This window comes from Hyla sarda, chromosome 1 (genome assembly GCF_029499605.1).
Source record: "Hyla sarda isolate aHylSar1 chromosome 1, aHylSar1.hap1, whole genome shotgun sequence".
NCBI lineage: Eukaryota > Metazoa > Chordata > Amphibia > Anura > Hylidae > Hyla > Hyla sarda.
Genome location: NC_079189.1, coordinates 307,727,238 through 307,743,297, shown reverse-complemented (window position 1 = coordinate 307,743,297; position 16,060 = coordinate 307,727,238). Strand labels below are relative to the sequence as shown.

General features: G+C 44.7%; 1 protein-coding gene across 1 annotated transcript; it reads left to right on the top strand.

Annotated features, from left to right (window-relative positions):
• Positions 1 to 1,401: 1,401 nt before the first annotated feature.
• DDA1 (DET1 and DDB1 associated 1) lies at positions 1,402 to 15,816 on the top strand. The gene is made up of 5 exons (XM_056518232.1): positions 1,402 to 1,588; positions 4,342 to 4,422; positions 6,769 to 6,820; positions 6,900 to 6,961; positions 14,512 to 15,816. The coding sequence occupies exons 1-5, from the start codon at positions 1,583 to 1,585 to the stop codon at positions 14,617 to 14,619; spliced, it is 309 nt and encodes a 102-aa protein (XP_056374207.1). The 5' UTR covers positions 1,402 to 1,582; the 3' UTR covers positions 14,620 to 15,816.
• Positions 15,817 to 16,060: the final 244 nt, after the last annotated feature.

Sequence of the window (16,060 nt, the reverse complement as noted above, 5' to 3'; positions counted from 1 at the left end):
CTTCAAACCTGAACTGGTCCCTGAAAAACATAGAGTTTGAAAATTTTGTGAAAAATTGGAAAATTGCTGCTGAACTTTGAAGCCCTCTGGTGTCATCCAAAAGTAAAATCACGTCAATTTTATGATGCAAACATAAAGTAGACATATTGTATATGTGAATCCAAAATTTTTTTATTCGTAATATCCATTTTCCTTACAAGCAGAAAGCTTCAAAGTTAGAAAAATGCAAAATTTTCTAATTTTCCATCAAATTTACGGATTTTTCCCCAAGAAATGATGCAAGTATCGACAAAAATTTACCACTATGTTAAAGTAGAATATGTCACGAAAAAACAATCTCAGAATCAGAATGATAAGTAAAAGCATTCCAGAGTTATTAATGTTTAAAGTGACAGTGGTCAGATGTGCAAAAAATGCTCCGGTCCTTAAGGCCAAAATGGGCTCCGTCCTGAAGGGGTTAAAGTCAGCAACTGCCGAGCCGAGAAGTTCGTGACGAACCGAATCACTGTAACTTCGCTCATCTCCACAGCAAAAACATCTGCCATGTGAACAGTGCAGTAGAATCTCATTGAAATCAATGGGACTCTGCTGCAGCGGAATGTCATTGCGGAATATTCCGTGTGAACATACCATAAAGCTCTAGTTGGGAAACACTGATCTAGGGCAGTGTTTTCTATACAGCAACCAATCAGATCACTTCTTTCATTTTTCAGAAGCCTTTTCAAAAATGAAAGAATCGGTCTGATTGGTTGCTATGGGCACCTCAGCAACTTTTCCTCTGGACAGGTTTTGATAAATCTCCTTCTGTGTCTCCAGCTGTTGCAAAACCACAACGCCCAGCATGCCTGAATACAGAATGTTGTAGGAAACACACTGTTAGGAAAACACTGCTGTGCTCTAGGGCAGTGGTCTCCAACCTGCGGACCTCCAGATGTTGCAAAACTACAACTCCCAGCATGCCCGGACAGCCGTTGGCTGTCCGGGCATGCTGGGAGTTGTAGTTTTGCAACATCTGGAGATCCGCAGGTTGGAGACCACTGCTCTAGGGTATCGAACAGCCATGGAGTTATATGTGAGATGCTGGCTACCTGTTCCATATGGCCACACCTTATCTGCACAGTGCACACCTGACTTATGTTCCTAAGGGGTTAAAGGGGTTGTCCTGTTAAAAACTAACAAAAAAAAACATGTTTAGTATCCACTTAAAATATCAGCAATGTCAACGAATAACGTATGTAAAACGTTACAAATATGAAAATTCTGCTCAAATCAACGGCGTCACACCGCCGTTAAAACTCCAACTTCCATGATCCCTTGCGGAGGATCCGTAAGCCAATGACAACTTCTGCGAGAAGAACACGTGCCTTTTCCCGTGCATTCAAACTTGATAGCTACCCGTTACGTCACAGACGGGCTGACTGAGGAGTCAATGGAATCGCTGAAGTTGTGACAGATGGGAGAAGCAGCCAATAGGAGCTGCGCACTGGGGGCGACTCTTCGGCTTGGCGTCCAGTGAGAGGCGTGGCTTGTTGGCGACGTTCCCGCGGTGGTTTGTGTGAGCGGGCGAGGCTGGAGCTGGCTGATGATGGTGTGTATGTGTGGGCAGAAGGGCGGCACAGGGGCAATGTTCTAGGGTGGGGAGCTGGACTGTATGCGGCCCGCGCTGGCTGACTAAATGCTCGGGGCCCCACAGTGACCTGTACTCCTGAAACGGGGCCTTTAGTCACTTTCCAGGCAGCCATGGTTTGCTGATATCTCCTTGGAAAGCCAGTATGGCGACTGCCCTCCCACAGCCCTACATCTACGTATATAGTAGTGCCATGTCTCCAAGTAGGCAGCTGTGCCACTCAGAAGGTTGGGGAGACTGGCTGAGTCCCCATTGGTTATATATCAGGCCTCATGGATCACAACTGTTACCCATAGCAACCAATCAGATCACAGCTCTTATCTGTAAGACTCTTATTGAATGCTGAGATTTCATTGGTTCGTTGCTTTGGACAACCTAGACACTTTTTTCCATAGACACTTGACAAATTAAAGGGGTACTCCAGGGAACTGAACTTATCAGACACTTACATTCCTATCCATAGGGAGAGGGTCCAACTGCTGAAAACTCCTGTGATCTCCTGGATGGGACTGCATCTTACCTGTCCCCGGCCCCCTCCTTCCTGGATGGGACTGCATCTTACCTGTCCCCGGCCCCCTCCTTCCTGGATGGGACTGCATCTTACCTGTCCCCGGCCCCCTCCTTCCTGGATGGGACTGCATCTTACCTGTCCCCGGCCCCCTCCTTCCTGGATGGGACTGCATCTTACCTGTCCCCGGCCCCCTCCTTCCTGGATGGGACTGCATCTTACATGTCCCCGGCCCCCTCCTTCCTGGATGGGACTGCATCTTACCTGTCCCCGGCCCCCTCCTTCCTGGATGGGACTGCATCTTACCTGTCCCCGGCCCCCTCCTTCCTGGATGGGACTGCATCTTACCTGTCCCCGGCCCCCTCCTTCCTGGATGAGAGCAAGTGACAGCCAAACACTGAGGCTGGACCGTCACTTACTGTCGTCCAGGAGGGTGGGGCCCCGTACAGGTGATCGGGGGCTCGGATAAGACACTAGGAGAGAAGTGTCTGATAAAATCACCTGATGCTTCTGATTTCCCTTTTTACAGACTGCTCACTGTAGCTATCAGGAAACGCTTACAGATCCTCTGTAGTGATCATCCTTAATCAGATCTAATGCTGTAAAGGCATGTGCGTGGGCAAAAAACACTACCTGTCTGTGCAGTTTGGGGGGTGGATCCTGAAGCTTCATTTCAGTGGGAGCTTAAATGACATCTGCAGTGATATAACACTTATCCCCTATCCACAGGATAGGGAATAAGTGTTTGATCACGGGGGTTCTGACCACTGGGACCCCCCACGATCTCCTAAACAGGACCTCGGCAGTGCTGCGCCGGCTAATGTGTGCAGCATCAACCTCACTGAGGTCGACCGTAGGCCCCATCCCCATACAGCTCTATGGGGAGGCATAAACGCTGCATCCCTGCCTCTTCCATAGAACTACATGTAGGAGGCGTGTTGGCCGCAGCATCACTCTGCAGCCGGCCAGTCTCCTGCACGGAGGATCCCCGCGTTTGCACCCCTCGCGATCACTTATCCCCTATCCTGCAGAAGGGGGATAAGTGTTATATCACTGCAGATGTCCTTTAAGTGTGAAGATAAAAAGTAACATGCCACAACTTTTTTTTATTGTGAAGTTCACTTCTCAAATTGAAATCCTATAGTTTTTGACTTCTATATATATACTCATAGGCCCAGATTTATCAAACTGTGAGAGAAAATTTGGACTTGTTAGCTGAGCTGTGATTGGTTGCTGTGGGAAAATCCCTCCACTTTTACACTCGTAGTTTGATAAATCTGGGCCATATAGTTTTTGAATCTGTGCAGATGTTGCGTCAAAAACCTTGCTGTCAATGGCCGCTTATCTTTCCTTTGGAAGTTGCAGATGATCTGGATTTTTCCCTGCAGTGACCGCTAAATGGGAAAATCCAGTATTACGTGCTGGCGGTTCAGATGAATGGCTGTCCTAATGTTATAGCAGTGTTTCCCAACCAGTGTGCCTCCAGCTGTTTCAAAACTACAACTCCCAGCATACCGGACAGCCTACTGGGAGTTGTAGTTTTGCTGCAGCTGGAGGCACACTGTTGGGAAACACTACATGAGAGCCTTGGACACAGAATCCCTGGGTACATCAGATAACCTAGGTCCAACCTACTGTCATTGTTTTGTTCTGTAAAATATAAGGTAACCTCTAAAGTCCTGGCCATGTTTATTTTATTAAAAAAAAAAAAAAAAAGCTGATCTTGTGGGAACTATATCCTGTGTGTTGCTGTACATTAGCCACTAGAGATGAGCGAACTTACAGTAAATTCAATTTGTCATGAACTTCTCGGCTCAGCAGTTGATAACTTATCCTGCATAAATTATTTCAGCTTTCAGGTGCTCCGGTGGCTGGAGACTCTTTCCTAGGACTGTATCCACCTTTTCCAGCCCACCGGAGCACCTGAAAGCTGAAATAATTTATGCAGGATAAGTAATCAACTGCCGAGCCGAGAAGTTCGTGACGGATCGAATTTACTGTAAGTTCGCTCATCTCTATTAGCTACCTCTCTGCTGGCTTCATCCATGGGCTCCTTATATCCCATTGATGTAATTTGTGTGTCCAGCTAACCCCAAAGGGCCCAGATAATATCACCATTGTTAGGTGCATAGGTTTGTAAGTACACGTAAAGGCCTGTTAGTCACCATTAATTGTCATTGACCTTTTTTCTTTTTATTGCTCCTAGGCGGACTTTTTAAAAGGCCTACCAGTGTACAATGAGAGCAACTTTAGTAGATTTCATGCAGACTCTGTGTGTAAAGCCTCAGTAAGTAATGTGCATAAGATGTTCATTATTTTACTACTTTCTCCTGTTTTAATGTTGGGAAGTCCTTATTATCTGACTGGTAGAGGCCCATGGCCGGTTGGATAGGGTCTGCCGCCTTTGCTGTTACTAGATTAAAGGGGTACTACAGTAGAAAACAACTTTTATTTTTTTTAAATAAACTAGTGCCAAAAAGTTTAACTAAAGTTAAAGGGGTATTCCAGGGAAAAACTTTTCTTTATGTCAACTGGCTCCAGAAAGTTAAACAAATTTGTAAATTACTTCTATTAAATAATCTTAATCCTTTCAATAATTATCAGCTGCTGGAGTTGAGTTGTTCTTTTCTGTCTGGCAACAGTGCTCTCTGCTGACATCTCTGCTTGTCTCGGGAACTGCACAGAGTAGAAGAGGTTTGCTATGGGGATTTGCTTCTAAACTGGGCGGTTCCCGGGACACGTCATCAGAGAACACTTAGACAGAAAAGAACTCCACTTCAGAAGCTCATAAGTATTGAAAGGATGAAGATTTTTTAATAGAAGTAATTTACAAATCTGTTTATCTTTCTGGAGCCAGTTGATATTTAAAAAAAAAAAGTTTTCTCCTGGATAACCCCTTTAAATTACTTCTATTTAAAAATCTAAGTCCTTCCCAGTACTTATCAGCCGATGTATACTACAAAGTTAGTTCTTACCTTTTTTAAAAATAAATTTCTGTCTGACCACAGTGCTCTCTGCTGACACCTCTGTCCATATCAGGAACTGTCCAGAGTAGGAGAGGTTTGCTATGGAGATTTGCTCCTACTCTGGGCAGTTCCTGACAGGACAGAGGTGTCAGCAGAGAGCACTGTGGTCAGACAGAAAATAAATTCAAAAAGAAAAGAACTTCCTGTGGAGCATACAGCAGCTAAGTACTGGAAGGATGTAGAAGTAATTTACAAATATGTTTAACTTTCTGGAGCCAGTTGATGTGAAAAAAAAGTTCATGCAAACATTCCTTATTTACAGTGTTACAATTCGCTCTAGCATGCTGGATATCAGCTTCTGGGCCAGATACTGACTGATGACAGCCTATTCTTGTCTTATCGGGTCTTGGAATCTATCACAATTTCTGTGATTTTATTTGTTCACCTTTTGAGACTTGATCTTATGTTCTCAATGGGATTGAGATCTGGGGAGTTTCCGGTCCCTGGACCCAATATTTTGCCCAGTGATAAGTCTTCTGGATGATTGGGAGCAGTTGCTATACTGCTCTTTATTCATGGCCGTGTTCCCTAGCGACCCCACACAATGGCTTCAGATGCTTTACTGTTGGCATGACACTAGACTGGAAGTGTTGTCCCTTCTTCGGTCATTGTTCCAGATGTCTCTACAATAACGTTATCTGTCTTCTGCAGTCCAATCCATGTACTTCCTGCAGAATGTCATTCCCATTAGATAATACAATCATCATAATGGTGAGATCAGCTGCCTTGTCCTCAGCAACACTTCCTCCTGTCACAAAGATATTAGAAAGTTGCTTTGTGGCAGGGCTTGAATTAACTGGAAGTGAGGGGTTATTTAGGTTGAAGAGGTTATCTGGGGGGAGGGGAGGGTTACATATATGCCCACTGCACATGTTATATATAAGAGAAACAAAAAATACAACAACAACAAAAAAAACGCTGGAGAAGGTTTGATTTATTTTTTATTTGTTTCTTTTTTGTTGTGCCTCCGGTGTCCCGGCTGCGACCCCCTTCATGTCAGAAATCATAACGTTTGGGCCCAGTGTTTTACTGTCCCTTAGCCAATCACTGGCTGGGGGCGCACACTACTGTTATCATTCTCTTAAAGGGGTACTCCACTGGAAAAAAAAAATCTTAAATCAACTGGTGCCAGAAAGTTAAACAGATTTGTAAATTACTTCTATTAAAAAATCTTAATCCTTCCAGTATTTATCAGCTGCTGTATAATCCACAGAAAGTTCTTTTCTTTTTGAATTTCCTTTCTGTCTGACCACAGTGCTCTTTGCTGACACCTCTGTCCGTATCATTAACTGTTCAGAGCAGAATAGCCTTTCTATGGGGATCTGCTCCTACTTTGGACAGTTCCTAAAATGGACAGAGGTGTCAGCAGAAAGCACTGTGGTCAGACAGAAATTCAAAAAGAAAAGAACTTTCTGTGGATCATACAGCAGCTTATAAGTACTGGAAGGATTAAGATTTAGTAATAGAAGTAATTTGCAAATCTGTTTAATTTTCTGGCACCAGTTGATTTAAGAAATTTTTTTTTCCAGTGGAGTACCCCTTTAAAGTGTTTTAAATATGTCCTTTTCTGTCCTGTTTAATGTAACGTTTGAGGAATTGTCTTGCAGAATAGACGGCCCTCAGTTTACCTGCCCACAAGAGAGTACCCTTCTGACCAAAGTAAGTGTGTTCTATTCCTTCATTGTTATGGTGGATGCTTGTCATATGATGGTTCTAACTTGTTTGTTTTACCTTCCAGTCATAGTAACAGAGAAAACAAATATACTTTTGCGTTACCTACACCAGCAATGGGACAAGAAGGTGAGACCCTTTTCCTCTATACACCACACTAGTCATTTGTAGGCATATATTATAATGGTCTTTTTTTTTTTTTCTGTGATTCCAATGACTCTTGAAAGGGAAGCCCCCCACTATTGAGAGCCGTCTTTTATTTATTTCTAGGCACAGCTTAGTTGTAATACCAGGCACAGCTGCTACCAAAAGTACTCAATGAAAGAAACCGATCCTCACCAATCTACTATTTATGGCCTAGTTTAGTCTTGGGAAATCCCATTAACATCTACATACAGTGGTCCCTCAACATATATTACTTGGTTACAGGAGAACCATTGTATGAAGTACATATCTCTATGGAAAACTGGTAATTAGTTCTGGGATGACCATTATATGTTTAGTGTATGGGGAGTGTTTAACAAACCAGTGTGCCTCCAACTGTTTCTTAACTACAACTCCCAGCATGCCTGTACAGCCATTTGCAACTGCTGGAGGAACACTGGTTGGGAAACATTGATGTATGGGGTGTATTGTGTGTACGGGGGAGCTGTAGTTCACCTTTTCCAGGTGACTCTTAGTCCCGGGAGAGGAGGATGAAGGACAGAACTCATAGATGAAAGTAGTCATCCAACCGGCTTCAGAATCTTGGTCTGTGGCTATGATGCCGCCTCGTTCCCGGGGCAGCCGGGTCTGTCAGTGGCCGCATGCACCCATCCAGCTGGGCGGGGCTCAGCCAGGCAAAACAAGGCACATTAAACAGCTATCCGGCGGCTGCTGAAAAGCTATTTTTGCGATGCCCCCGACACACAGAAGCATCGTATGTTTATACTTCCTTCAACTTACAATGGGCTCTGAGAGGCCACCATATGTTGAAATGATCGTATGTTGGGGGCCATCGTGTATTGGGGGACAACTGTGTAATGTTCAGCATATACTTTATACTCAGTAAATACTTTATACTAACCCCACATTACAGTATTTAGGATCCAATGTTTGACAATTGTTTGGCTTGTCTTAAAGATATATTAAGTTTGTGTGAATGTTGTTAGAAGCCATATTTCGAAAATTAAAGTTAAACTGCACTTCTCAGTAACTACAGGGATGTGGAAATTGTATCGCTCGACGCCCAGGACATGCAGTTCCTAGTGCCGGGCAGGTGAATTCTTCAGGCATTTAACCCTGCTTTGGGCAAGCAGGGCTAAATGCCTGAGGAATTCAAATATAACGGGGCAATCAATTTTGCCCTGTAGCTGTGCGCTGCAGCTTATAGCAAGCCGCGCAGGATGAAAGAGTCCCGGCATAGGCACGTGCGATGATGTCACTCATCATCCAGACTGAACATGCGGTCCAGTAATGGTGACCTTTGAGCCTGCAGGAGCCCACATGGGGGCGGAGGACAGGTAGCAGGGGATCATAGAGGGGAGGTTTGGTAAATAATTTGGGAGAGGAGAGGGAGGTTGGGCTGAAATATGACGGGGAGGGGGAGGAATATAATGACACAGGAGCCATCAGAGGGGGTATAATGGCACAGGGAGCATCGGGGGGGGGGGGGGGGGGGGAATGTAATGGCACAGGGGGCATCAAATGGGGGTAATATAATGGCACAGGGGACCCTATTTTATCCCTACCTGAAGGGGGACTGCCTACTTAACCTGTTTGGGACCACGGGCGCATGGATACGCCCTTGCGTCCTGGTACTTAAGGGCGCTGCTAGCCGGACTGGGATCTGAACGGGATGCCTGCTGAAATCATTCAGGCATGCCGTGAGACCCCCTAAAGCCCCCCCCCCCCCCCCCAACCATGTTGCCGATCACTGCAAATCGCCAATCAATTCAGATCGGCGATTCCGGGCTGATCGGGATTGGCCGATCAGTACTGATTGGCGAATCGCAGGGCGGGGGGTGTCAGTTGAGATCCCACACTCTGCCCGCCCCTGGATGTCGGGGCAGAGCGGGGGGAGATGGCTGCGATGTGCGGGGAAGATGGCGGGGACCAGCGGCCGTTACCTCAATCGCGGGGACCAGGACCGGTGTCTGACAGGAGGCGGCAGGCAAGTGGAGGCGGCGGCATCCCAGATGCAGCAGTGAAGATTGCCGTAAAGTGATCTTCACTGCTGCTTCTAGGAGGTTCAAAACTACAACTCCCAGCATGCCCAGACAGCCTTTGGCTGTCTGGGCAAGCTGGGAGTTGTAGTTTTGCAACATCTGGAGGGCCACAGTTTGGAGACCACGGTCCTTCCAGATGTTGCAAACTACAACTCTTAGCATGCCCAGACTGTCCAGGCATGCTGGGAATTGTAGTTCTGCAACATCTGGCCCTTCAGATGTTGCCGAACTACAACTCCCAGCATGCCTGGGCAGTCTGGGCATGCTTGGAGTTGAAGTCTTGCCACATCTGGAGGGCTACAGTTTGGAGACCACTACACAGTGGTCTCCAAACTGTTCTCCTCCAGTTGTTGCATAACTACAACTCCCAACATGCCCTTCGGCTGTCTGGGCATGCTGGGAGTTGTAGTATTGCAACAACTGGAGGCAAAGTGGTTGGGAAACATTGTCTGTTTCCTAACTGAGTTTTGCAACAGCAGGAGGCACACTGGTTGGGAAACAAACTCCCAGCATGCACTGACAGACCATACATGCTAGGAGTTGTAGTTTTACAACAGCTGGAGGCACATGGGTTGGGAAACACTGAGTTAGGAAACGCTGCTGTAGTCTGTTACCTAACTCAATGTTTCCCAATCCCAACCAGTGTGCCTCTAGCTGTTGCATAACTACAACTCCCAGCATGCACGGTCTGTGCATTCACATGGGCGGGGGATTACAGCAAGTTGTAAATCCCCGCCCATGTGAATGTACCCTAAAAACACTACACTACACTAACCCTAAATAAAGAGTAAAACACTACACCCTCCAATAAAAATGCAAAAAACGTCTTGTACGTCAGTTTTTCCAAAACGGAGCCCCCAGCTGTTGAAATATAACAACTCCCAGTATTGCCGGACAGCCATTGACTGTCCAGGGATATTGGGGGTTTTGCAACAGCTGGAATCACCCTGTTTGGGGAAAACTGACATACAGTATTTTTGGTGGGGGAGGCAAGTGTAACGCTTGCATCCAAGTACACCCCTATGAAAATCCCTGATTTAGGCCTCAAATGCGCATGGCGCTCTCTCACTTCAGAGCCCTGTCGTATTTCAAGGCAACAGTTTAGGGCCACATATGGGGTATTTCCGTACTCGGGAGAAATTGCGCTACAAATGTTGGGGGGGCTTTTTTCTCCTTTTACCCCTTATGAAAAGGTAAAGTTGGGGCTACACCAGCATGTTAGTGTAAATTTTTTTTACTCTGACGTGCTGGTGTGGCCCCATACTTTTCATTTTCATAAGAGGTAAAAGGAAATAAAGACCCCCAAAATTTGTAACACAATTTCTCCTGAGTATGGAAATACCCCATATGGGGCGTAAAATGCTCTGCGGGCGCACAAGGCTCAGGAGTGAGAGCGCACTATGTACATTTGAGGCCTAAATTGGTGATTTGCACAGGGGTGGCTGCTGGTTACAGCAGTTCTGACATAAACGCAAAAAAATACCCACATGTGACCCCATTTTGGAAACTACACCCCTCACGGAACGTGATAAAGGGGTACAGTGAGCATTTACGCCCCCCACAGGTGACTGACAGATTTTTGGAACAGTGGTCCGTGAAAATTAAGAATGTAACTTTTCATTTGCACAGCCCACTGATCCAAAGATCTGTCAAACGCCAGTGGGGTGTAAATGCTCACTGCACCCCTTATTACATTCCGTGAGGGGTGTAGTTTCCCAAATAGTGTGCCATGTGGGGTGTTTTTTTTTTGCTGTTCTGGCACCATGGGGGCTTCCTAAAATGTGACATGCCCCCCCAAAAACCATTTCAGAAAAATTTGCTTTCCAAAAGCCCTTCCCTTCTGAGCCCCCCTCTAGTGCACCAGAAGATCATTTTACATCCACATATGAGATATATCCTTACTCGAGAGAAATGGTGTTTCAAATTTTGGGGGACATTTTCTCCTATTACCCTTTTGTGAAAATGAAAAATTTGGGGTAACATCAGCGTTTCAGTAAAAAAATAAAAAATAAAAATTTCATGTCTAACTTTATTGAAAATTTGTCAAAAACCTGTGGGGTGTTAAGGCTCATTGTACCCCTTGTTACTTTCCATGAGGGGTTTAGTTTCCTAAATAGTATGCCATGTGGGGTGTTGTTCGCTGTTCTGGCACCATAGGGGCTTCCTAAATGTGACATTCCCCCCCAAAAAACCATTTCAGCAAAATTCGCCCTCCAAAATCCCATTGTCGCTCCTTCCTTCTCTTCTGAGCCCTCTACTGCGCCCACAAAGCACTTTCCATCCACATATGAGGTATTTCCTTACTCGAGAGAAATTGGGTTACATATTTTGGGGGGCTTTTTCTTCTTTTACCCCTTGTAAAAATTAAAAATATGGGTCTGCAAGAACATGTTAGTGTAAAAAATGAAGATTTTGAATTTTCGCCTCTACTCTGCTGCTATTCCTTTGAAACACCTAAAGGGTTAACAAACTTTCTGAATGTCATTTTTAATACGTTGAGGGGTTCAGTTTTCATAATGGGGTCCATTATGGGGTATTTCTAACATAAAGACCCTCAAATTCACTTCAAAACTGAACTGGCCCCTGAAAAATTCTGACTTTGAAACTTGAAAAATTAGAAAATTGCTGCTTAACTTTGAAGCCCTCTGATGTCTTCAAAAAGTTAAAAACATGTCAACTTTATGATGCAAACATAGAGTAGACCTATTGTATATGTGAATCAATATATAATTTATTTGGAATGTCTATTTTTCTTACAAGCAGAGAGCTTCAAAGTTATAAAAATGCAACATTTTCAAAATTTTCAGGAAACTTTGAAGATTTTCACCAAGAAATGATGCAAGTATCGGCGAAAATTTACCACTATGATAAAGTAGAATATGTCACAAAGAAACGGTCTCGGAATCAAATTCATAATTAAAAGCATCCCAGATTTATTAATGCTTAAAGTGACAGTGGACAGAATTGTAAAAAATGCTCTGGTCGTTAGGGTCAAAATGGGCTCAGTCCCCAAGGTGTTAAAGGGGTACTCCGGTGGAAAACGTTTATTTTATTTATTTATTTTTTTTAAATCAACTGGTGCCAGAAAGTTAAGCAGATTTGTAAAGTACTTCTTAAAAAATCTTTACCCTTCCATTACTTTTTAGCAGCTGTATGCCACAGAGGAAATTATTATTTTTTTTTTTTTGTCTTGTCCACAGTGCTCTCTGCTGACACCTCTGTCCGTGTCAGGAACTGTCCAGAGCAGCATAGGTTTGCAATGGGGATTTTCTCCTGCTCTGGACAGTTACTGATATGGGCATCAGGTGTCAGCAGAGAGCACTGTGGACAAAAAAGAAATTCAAAAAGTAAAATAATTTCCCCTGTAGTATACAGCTGCTAAAGTACTGGAAGGTTAAAGATTTTTTTAATAGTAGTCATTTATAAATCTGTTTAACTTTCTGGCACCAGTTGATTTAAAAAAAAGTTTTCCACCGGAGTACCACTTTTAAAGGAATACTGTAGTTCAAAATAACTCATTCCCATTGATAGATTGCGGGGGTCTGACTGCTGGGACAACCCATGCAGCCCTTACAAGAGAAGATCGGGGGGTTTGGGATAAGTTGTTCTGCACTGCAGTATTCCTTTAATGGGGTGGACTTATCAGGGCTCCTATCCACCTAATGGGGGTGACATACTGGTCTGCCTAGCAAGTTTTTATTAATAAAGACCCTATTTATTCTATTTTGGTTAAAAAAAAAATTTGGACTAGTAGATACTGCTCCGTTTTAGTCCCTTGGACAAGGTTTTGGCAGTATTGTCTGTTTTCGCCTTTTATACATTAAAATAGTTTTTTGTTTTACTGAAATCAGAAAAGATGTACTATACTTACTACTTTTCATAATGGCGTGTGCTTAACTTTATACTAATGCAATACTTAATCCCCTTGTGCCATTACCCTCCCCCCCCACTCCCTCCATCCATCTTAATCCCCTTGTGCCATTATTATCCGATAAGTCAAAAGGGGGTCGGAGGGACGGGGGAACTATGGCAAAAGGGGGTCGGAGGGAGGGGGGGAACTATGGCAAAAGGGGGTCGGAGGGAGGGGGGGAACTATGGCAAAAGGGGGTCGGAGGGAGGGGGGAACTATGGCAAAAGGGGGTCGGAGGGAGGGGGGAACTATGGCAAAAGGGGAATCAGAGGGAGGGGGGAACTATGGCAAAAGGGGAATCAGAGGGAGGGGGGGAACTATGGCAAAAGGGGAATCAGAGGGAGGGGGGAACTATGGCAAAAGGGGAATCAGAGGGAGGGGGGAACTATGGCAAAAGGGGAATCAGAGGGAGGGGGGAACTATGGCAAAAGGGGAATCAGAGGGAGGGGGGAACTATGGCAAAAGGGGAATCAGAGGGAGGGGGGAACTATGGCAAAAGGGGAATCAGAGGGAGGGGGGAACTATGGCAAAAGGGGAATCAGAGGGAGGGGGGAACTATGGTAAAAGGGGAATCAGAGGGAGGGGGGAACTATGGCAAAAGGGGATCAGAGGGAGGGGGGGGGGCAGAATAATGGCACAAGGGCATTAAGATGGAGGGGGGAGAGGGATAGTTGCACAAAGGGATTAAAATGGAAGGGGGGGGAATCATCCCCCCCCCCCAAATATTAATCCCCTTTTTCCATTAAACCTCCCCCTTCCATCTTAATGCCCTTGTGCCATTATTTATTTCTCCCCCTCATATCTCTCTCCCCCCCCCCCATCCCCCCCCCCCCCCCCCCCCCCATCCCATACACTTATTTTTTTACTTTTTTATTTTACATTACCCGGCCTGTTCAGGTATACCGCACGTCCCAGAGTCTGGTTTGGCAGGGCCGCACTGACGTGTGATGTCCTCCGCTGTACGGCACAACGTCAAGGGAGGTCACACGTCTCCCTAGCAACCACGCAGCTCCCTTACAATAGCCGAGGCCGCAGCTCCGGCCGCGGTACTTTACAGGGAGCTTCCGCGCCCATTCTCCGCTGTGTACTGACAAATACTGGCCGGTATTTGTCAGTGCATCGGTGTACCCTGCACAACGGGTGGCGTACCACCGGTTGAGAACCCCTGGTTTAGGTGGTGTATACATCATACACTAAAAGTAATTAACACTTATGATTTTTTTACATATGTAATTAGCAGTTGTTATATGTATACGTATATTTAGTGACATGAACGGAATTAGAATCATTTGGGGGAGAAACGCAAAGTAGTGTGTTACTGTTGACTGGATCTAGTCCTGAGCATGACAATAACTACATGGTTCACGTGTTACAGCTACTTGATGGGGCTCAGCACTCATGAACCTGGCTTGTATGTTTAGCAATGTTAGCCGGTTGGTAACCAGTAGCAAAACAATTCTGTCCTGAAAGTTTGTTCTAGGTTTGTTGAAAGAAGCTTCTGTTTAGAAAATGCTTTTCTGTTTACTACAAATGTAATAACTTCAATTTGTGTCTGTCTACAGAATGCTGCAAAGAAAAGAGACCAAGACCAGCTAGAAATAGGTGAGACATCTGCACCTCCACGAAAGATTGCCCGGACCGACAGCCAAGAAATGAATGAAGACACATAAGCACCACTGAGAAACTTCTTTACCAACCTTGCATCACACATCTCCATATTGTTTCCATCCTCACGGCACAGGATTACCCTGTTATGTGGATGGAGGTATCGCATCCTTCCTCATGGATACAACCTGTTTCTCTTCTGATAGGAGCCAAATTTGTATTTATTTCTTGAAGATTTTATTTATGCTGTGCTGAAACTTATCTGGGAATAGATGGAAGTGAAAGATTTCAGTCCCTGCCTGCCCTTTCCTTTTAATCTTTTTTTCTGCTGCTCCCTACACTGTGTACATGGTTTTAAATTAATTTGCCCAGGTTATGCCGGACTCTGCTCTAGACTCTGTGCTGCTGGAAGTCCTGTGATCCAGTGCCGCAAAAGCTGTCAGAATGGATGAAGCAGATGTTTTGAGCCTAGGAATATTTTCTCTGAAAACTGCTTCAGCCACAGTGCAATTTTTGTTCGATTGACTTTTTTTATTTTTTGCATGCATTTTTTATTTTTTGTGCATCCCAAGCCTCTGGGAGGACGACATCCACAGCCTGGAAACCACAACCTTATCAGTACAGTATTGTTCTGTTATCTTGTAGTTGCACCACTCAATGAAACTCTGCGCCAGTTACTGGTGTGCCATAATATAAATTGTCCCTTCTAGAGGCACCTGCATGACTAACATACTGTTTGAGGCATTGGACTTGTATAGCGTTCTTACCTCCAAGCGCTACATCCACCAAGAGCCCTTGTGTTTTTACACTGGTTTCCATAGCAAATGGAAAGTTCAATGTCATCCAGACTGTTAAGCAATCCTAATACATGAAAGGCCATTAGTACAGTTACCTGAGCATTCACCACCGTGTTGTCCACATCCCAACAGGAACCGTGAATTAAACCAGCCATAACTGGATTCATCCCAGCCGATCTGTTGTGGGTTCTTTTTTGTGTACATTTTATGCCATTCTGTTTTTTTGATTTTTTTTTTTTTTGGAAAGAGCAGTTGAAGGTGTGTTCTGTGTCAGTACTGTGACATGGCCATTTACCATAATTTTTCAAGTTCTGAAGCCCTTAACTCAGTTGCCTATAAAGCTCAACTAGTGCTTCCTGAATAGAAATGTTGCCTAGAAAATTCTGTTGCACAGTAGTTATGTCCTGTGGTAAGGAATAATCCTGTGGCCTTCCAATAAAGTCTCTGAAGCAGAGATTGCCTGTATTTTATCCCATTGTTTGTGCGTTATGCCTATTTAGTAATAGTATGGTCTGGATTAGATGCTACATCCTGTGCAGTGCTCTAGCTTTGAACGTGTCCCATGTGGAAATTGGAGTGAGTGCTGTAACTTGCCTAAAGCTGAGTATTTTTAGCCAAAGCCAGGAGTGGCGCTAACAGACTATAATGGAAAGAGATGCTCCTTTTTCTGTGTTGATCCACATTTGGTTATGGCTAAAAATACTGTGTG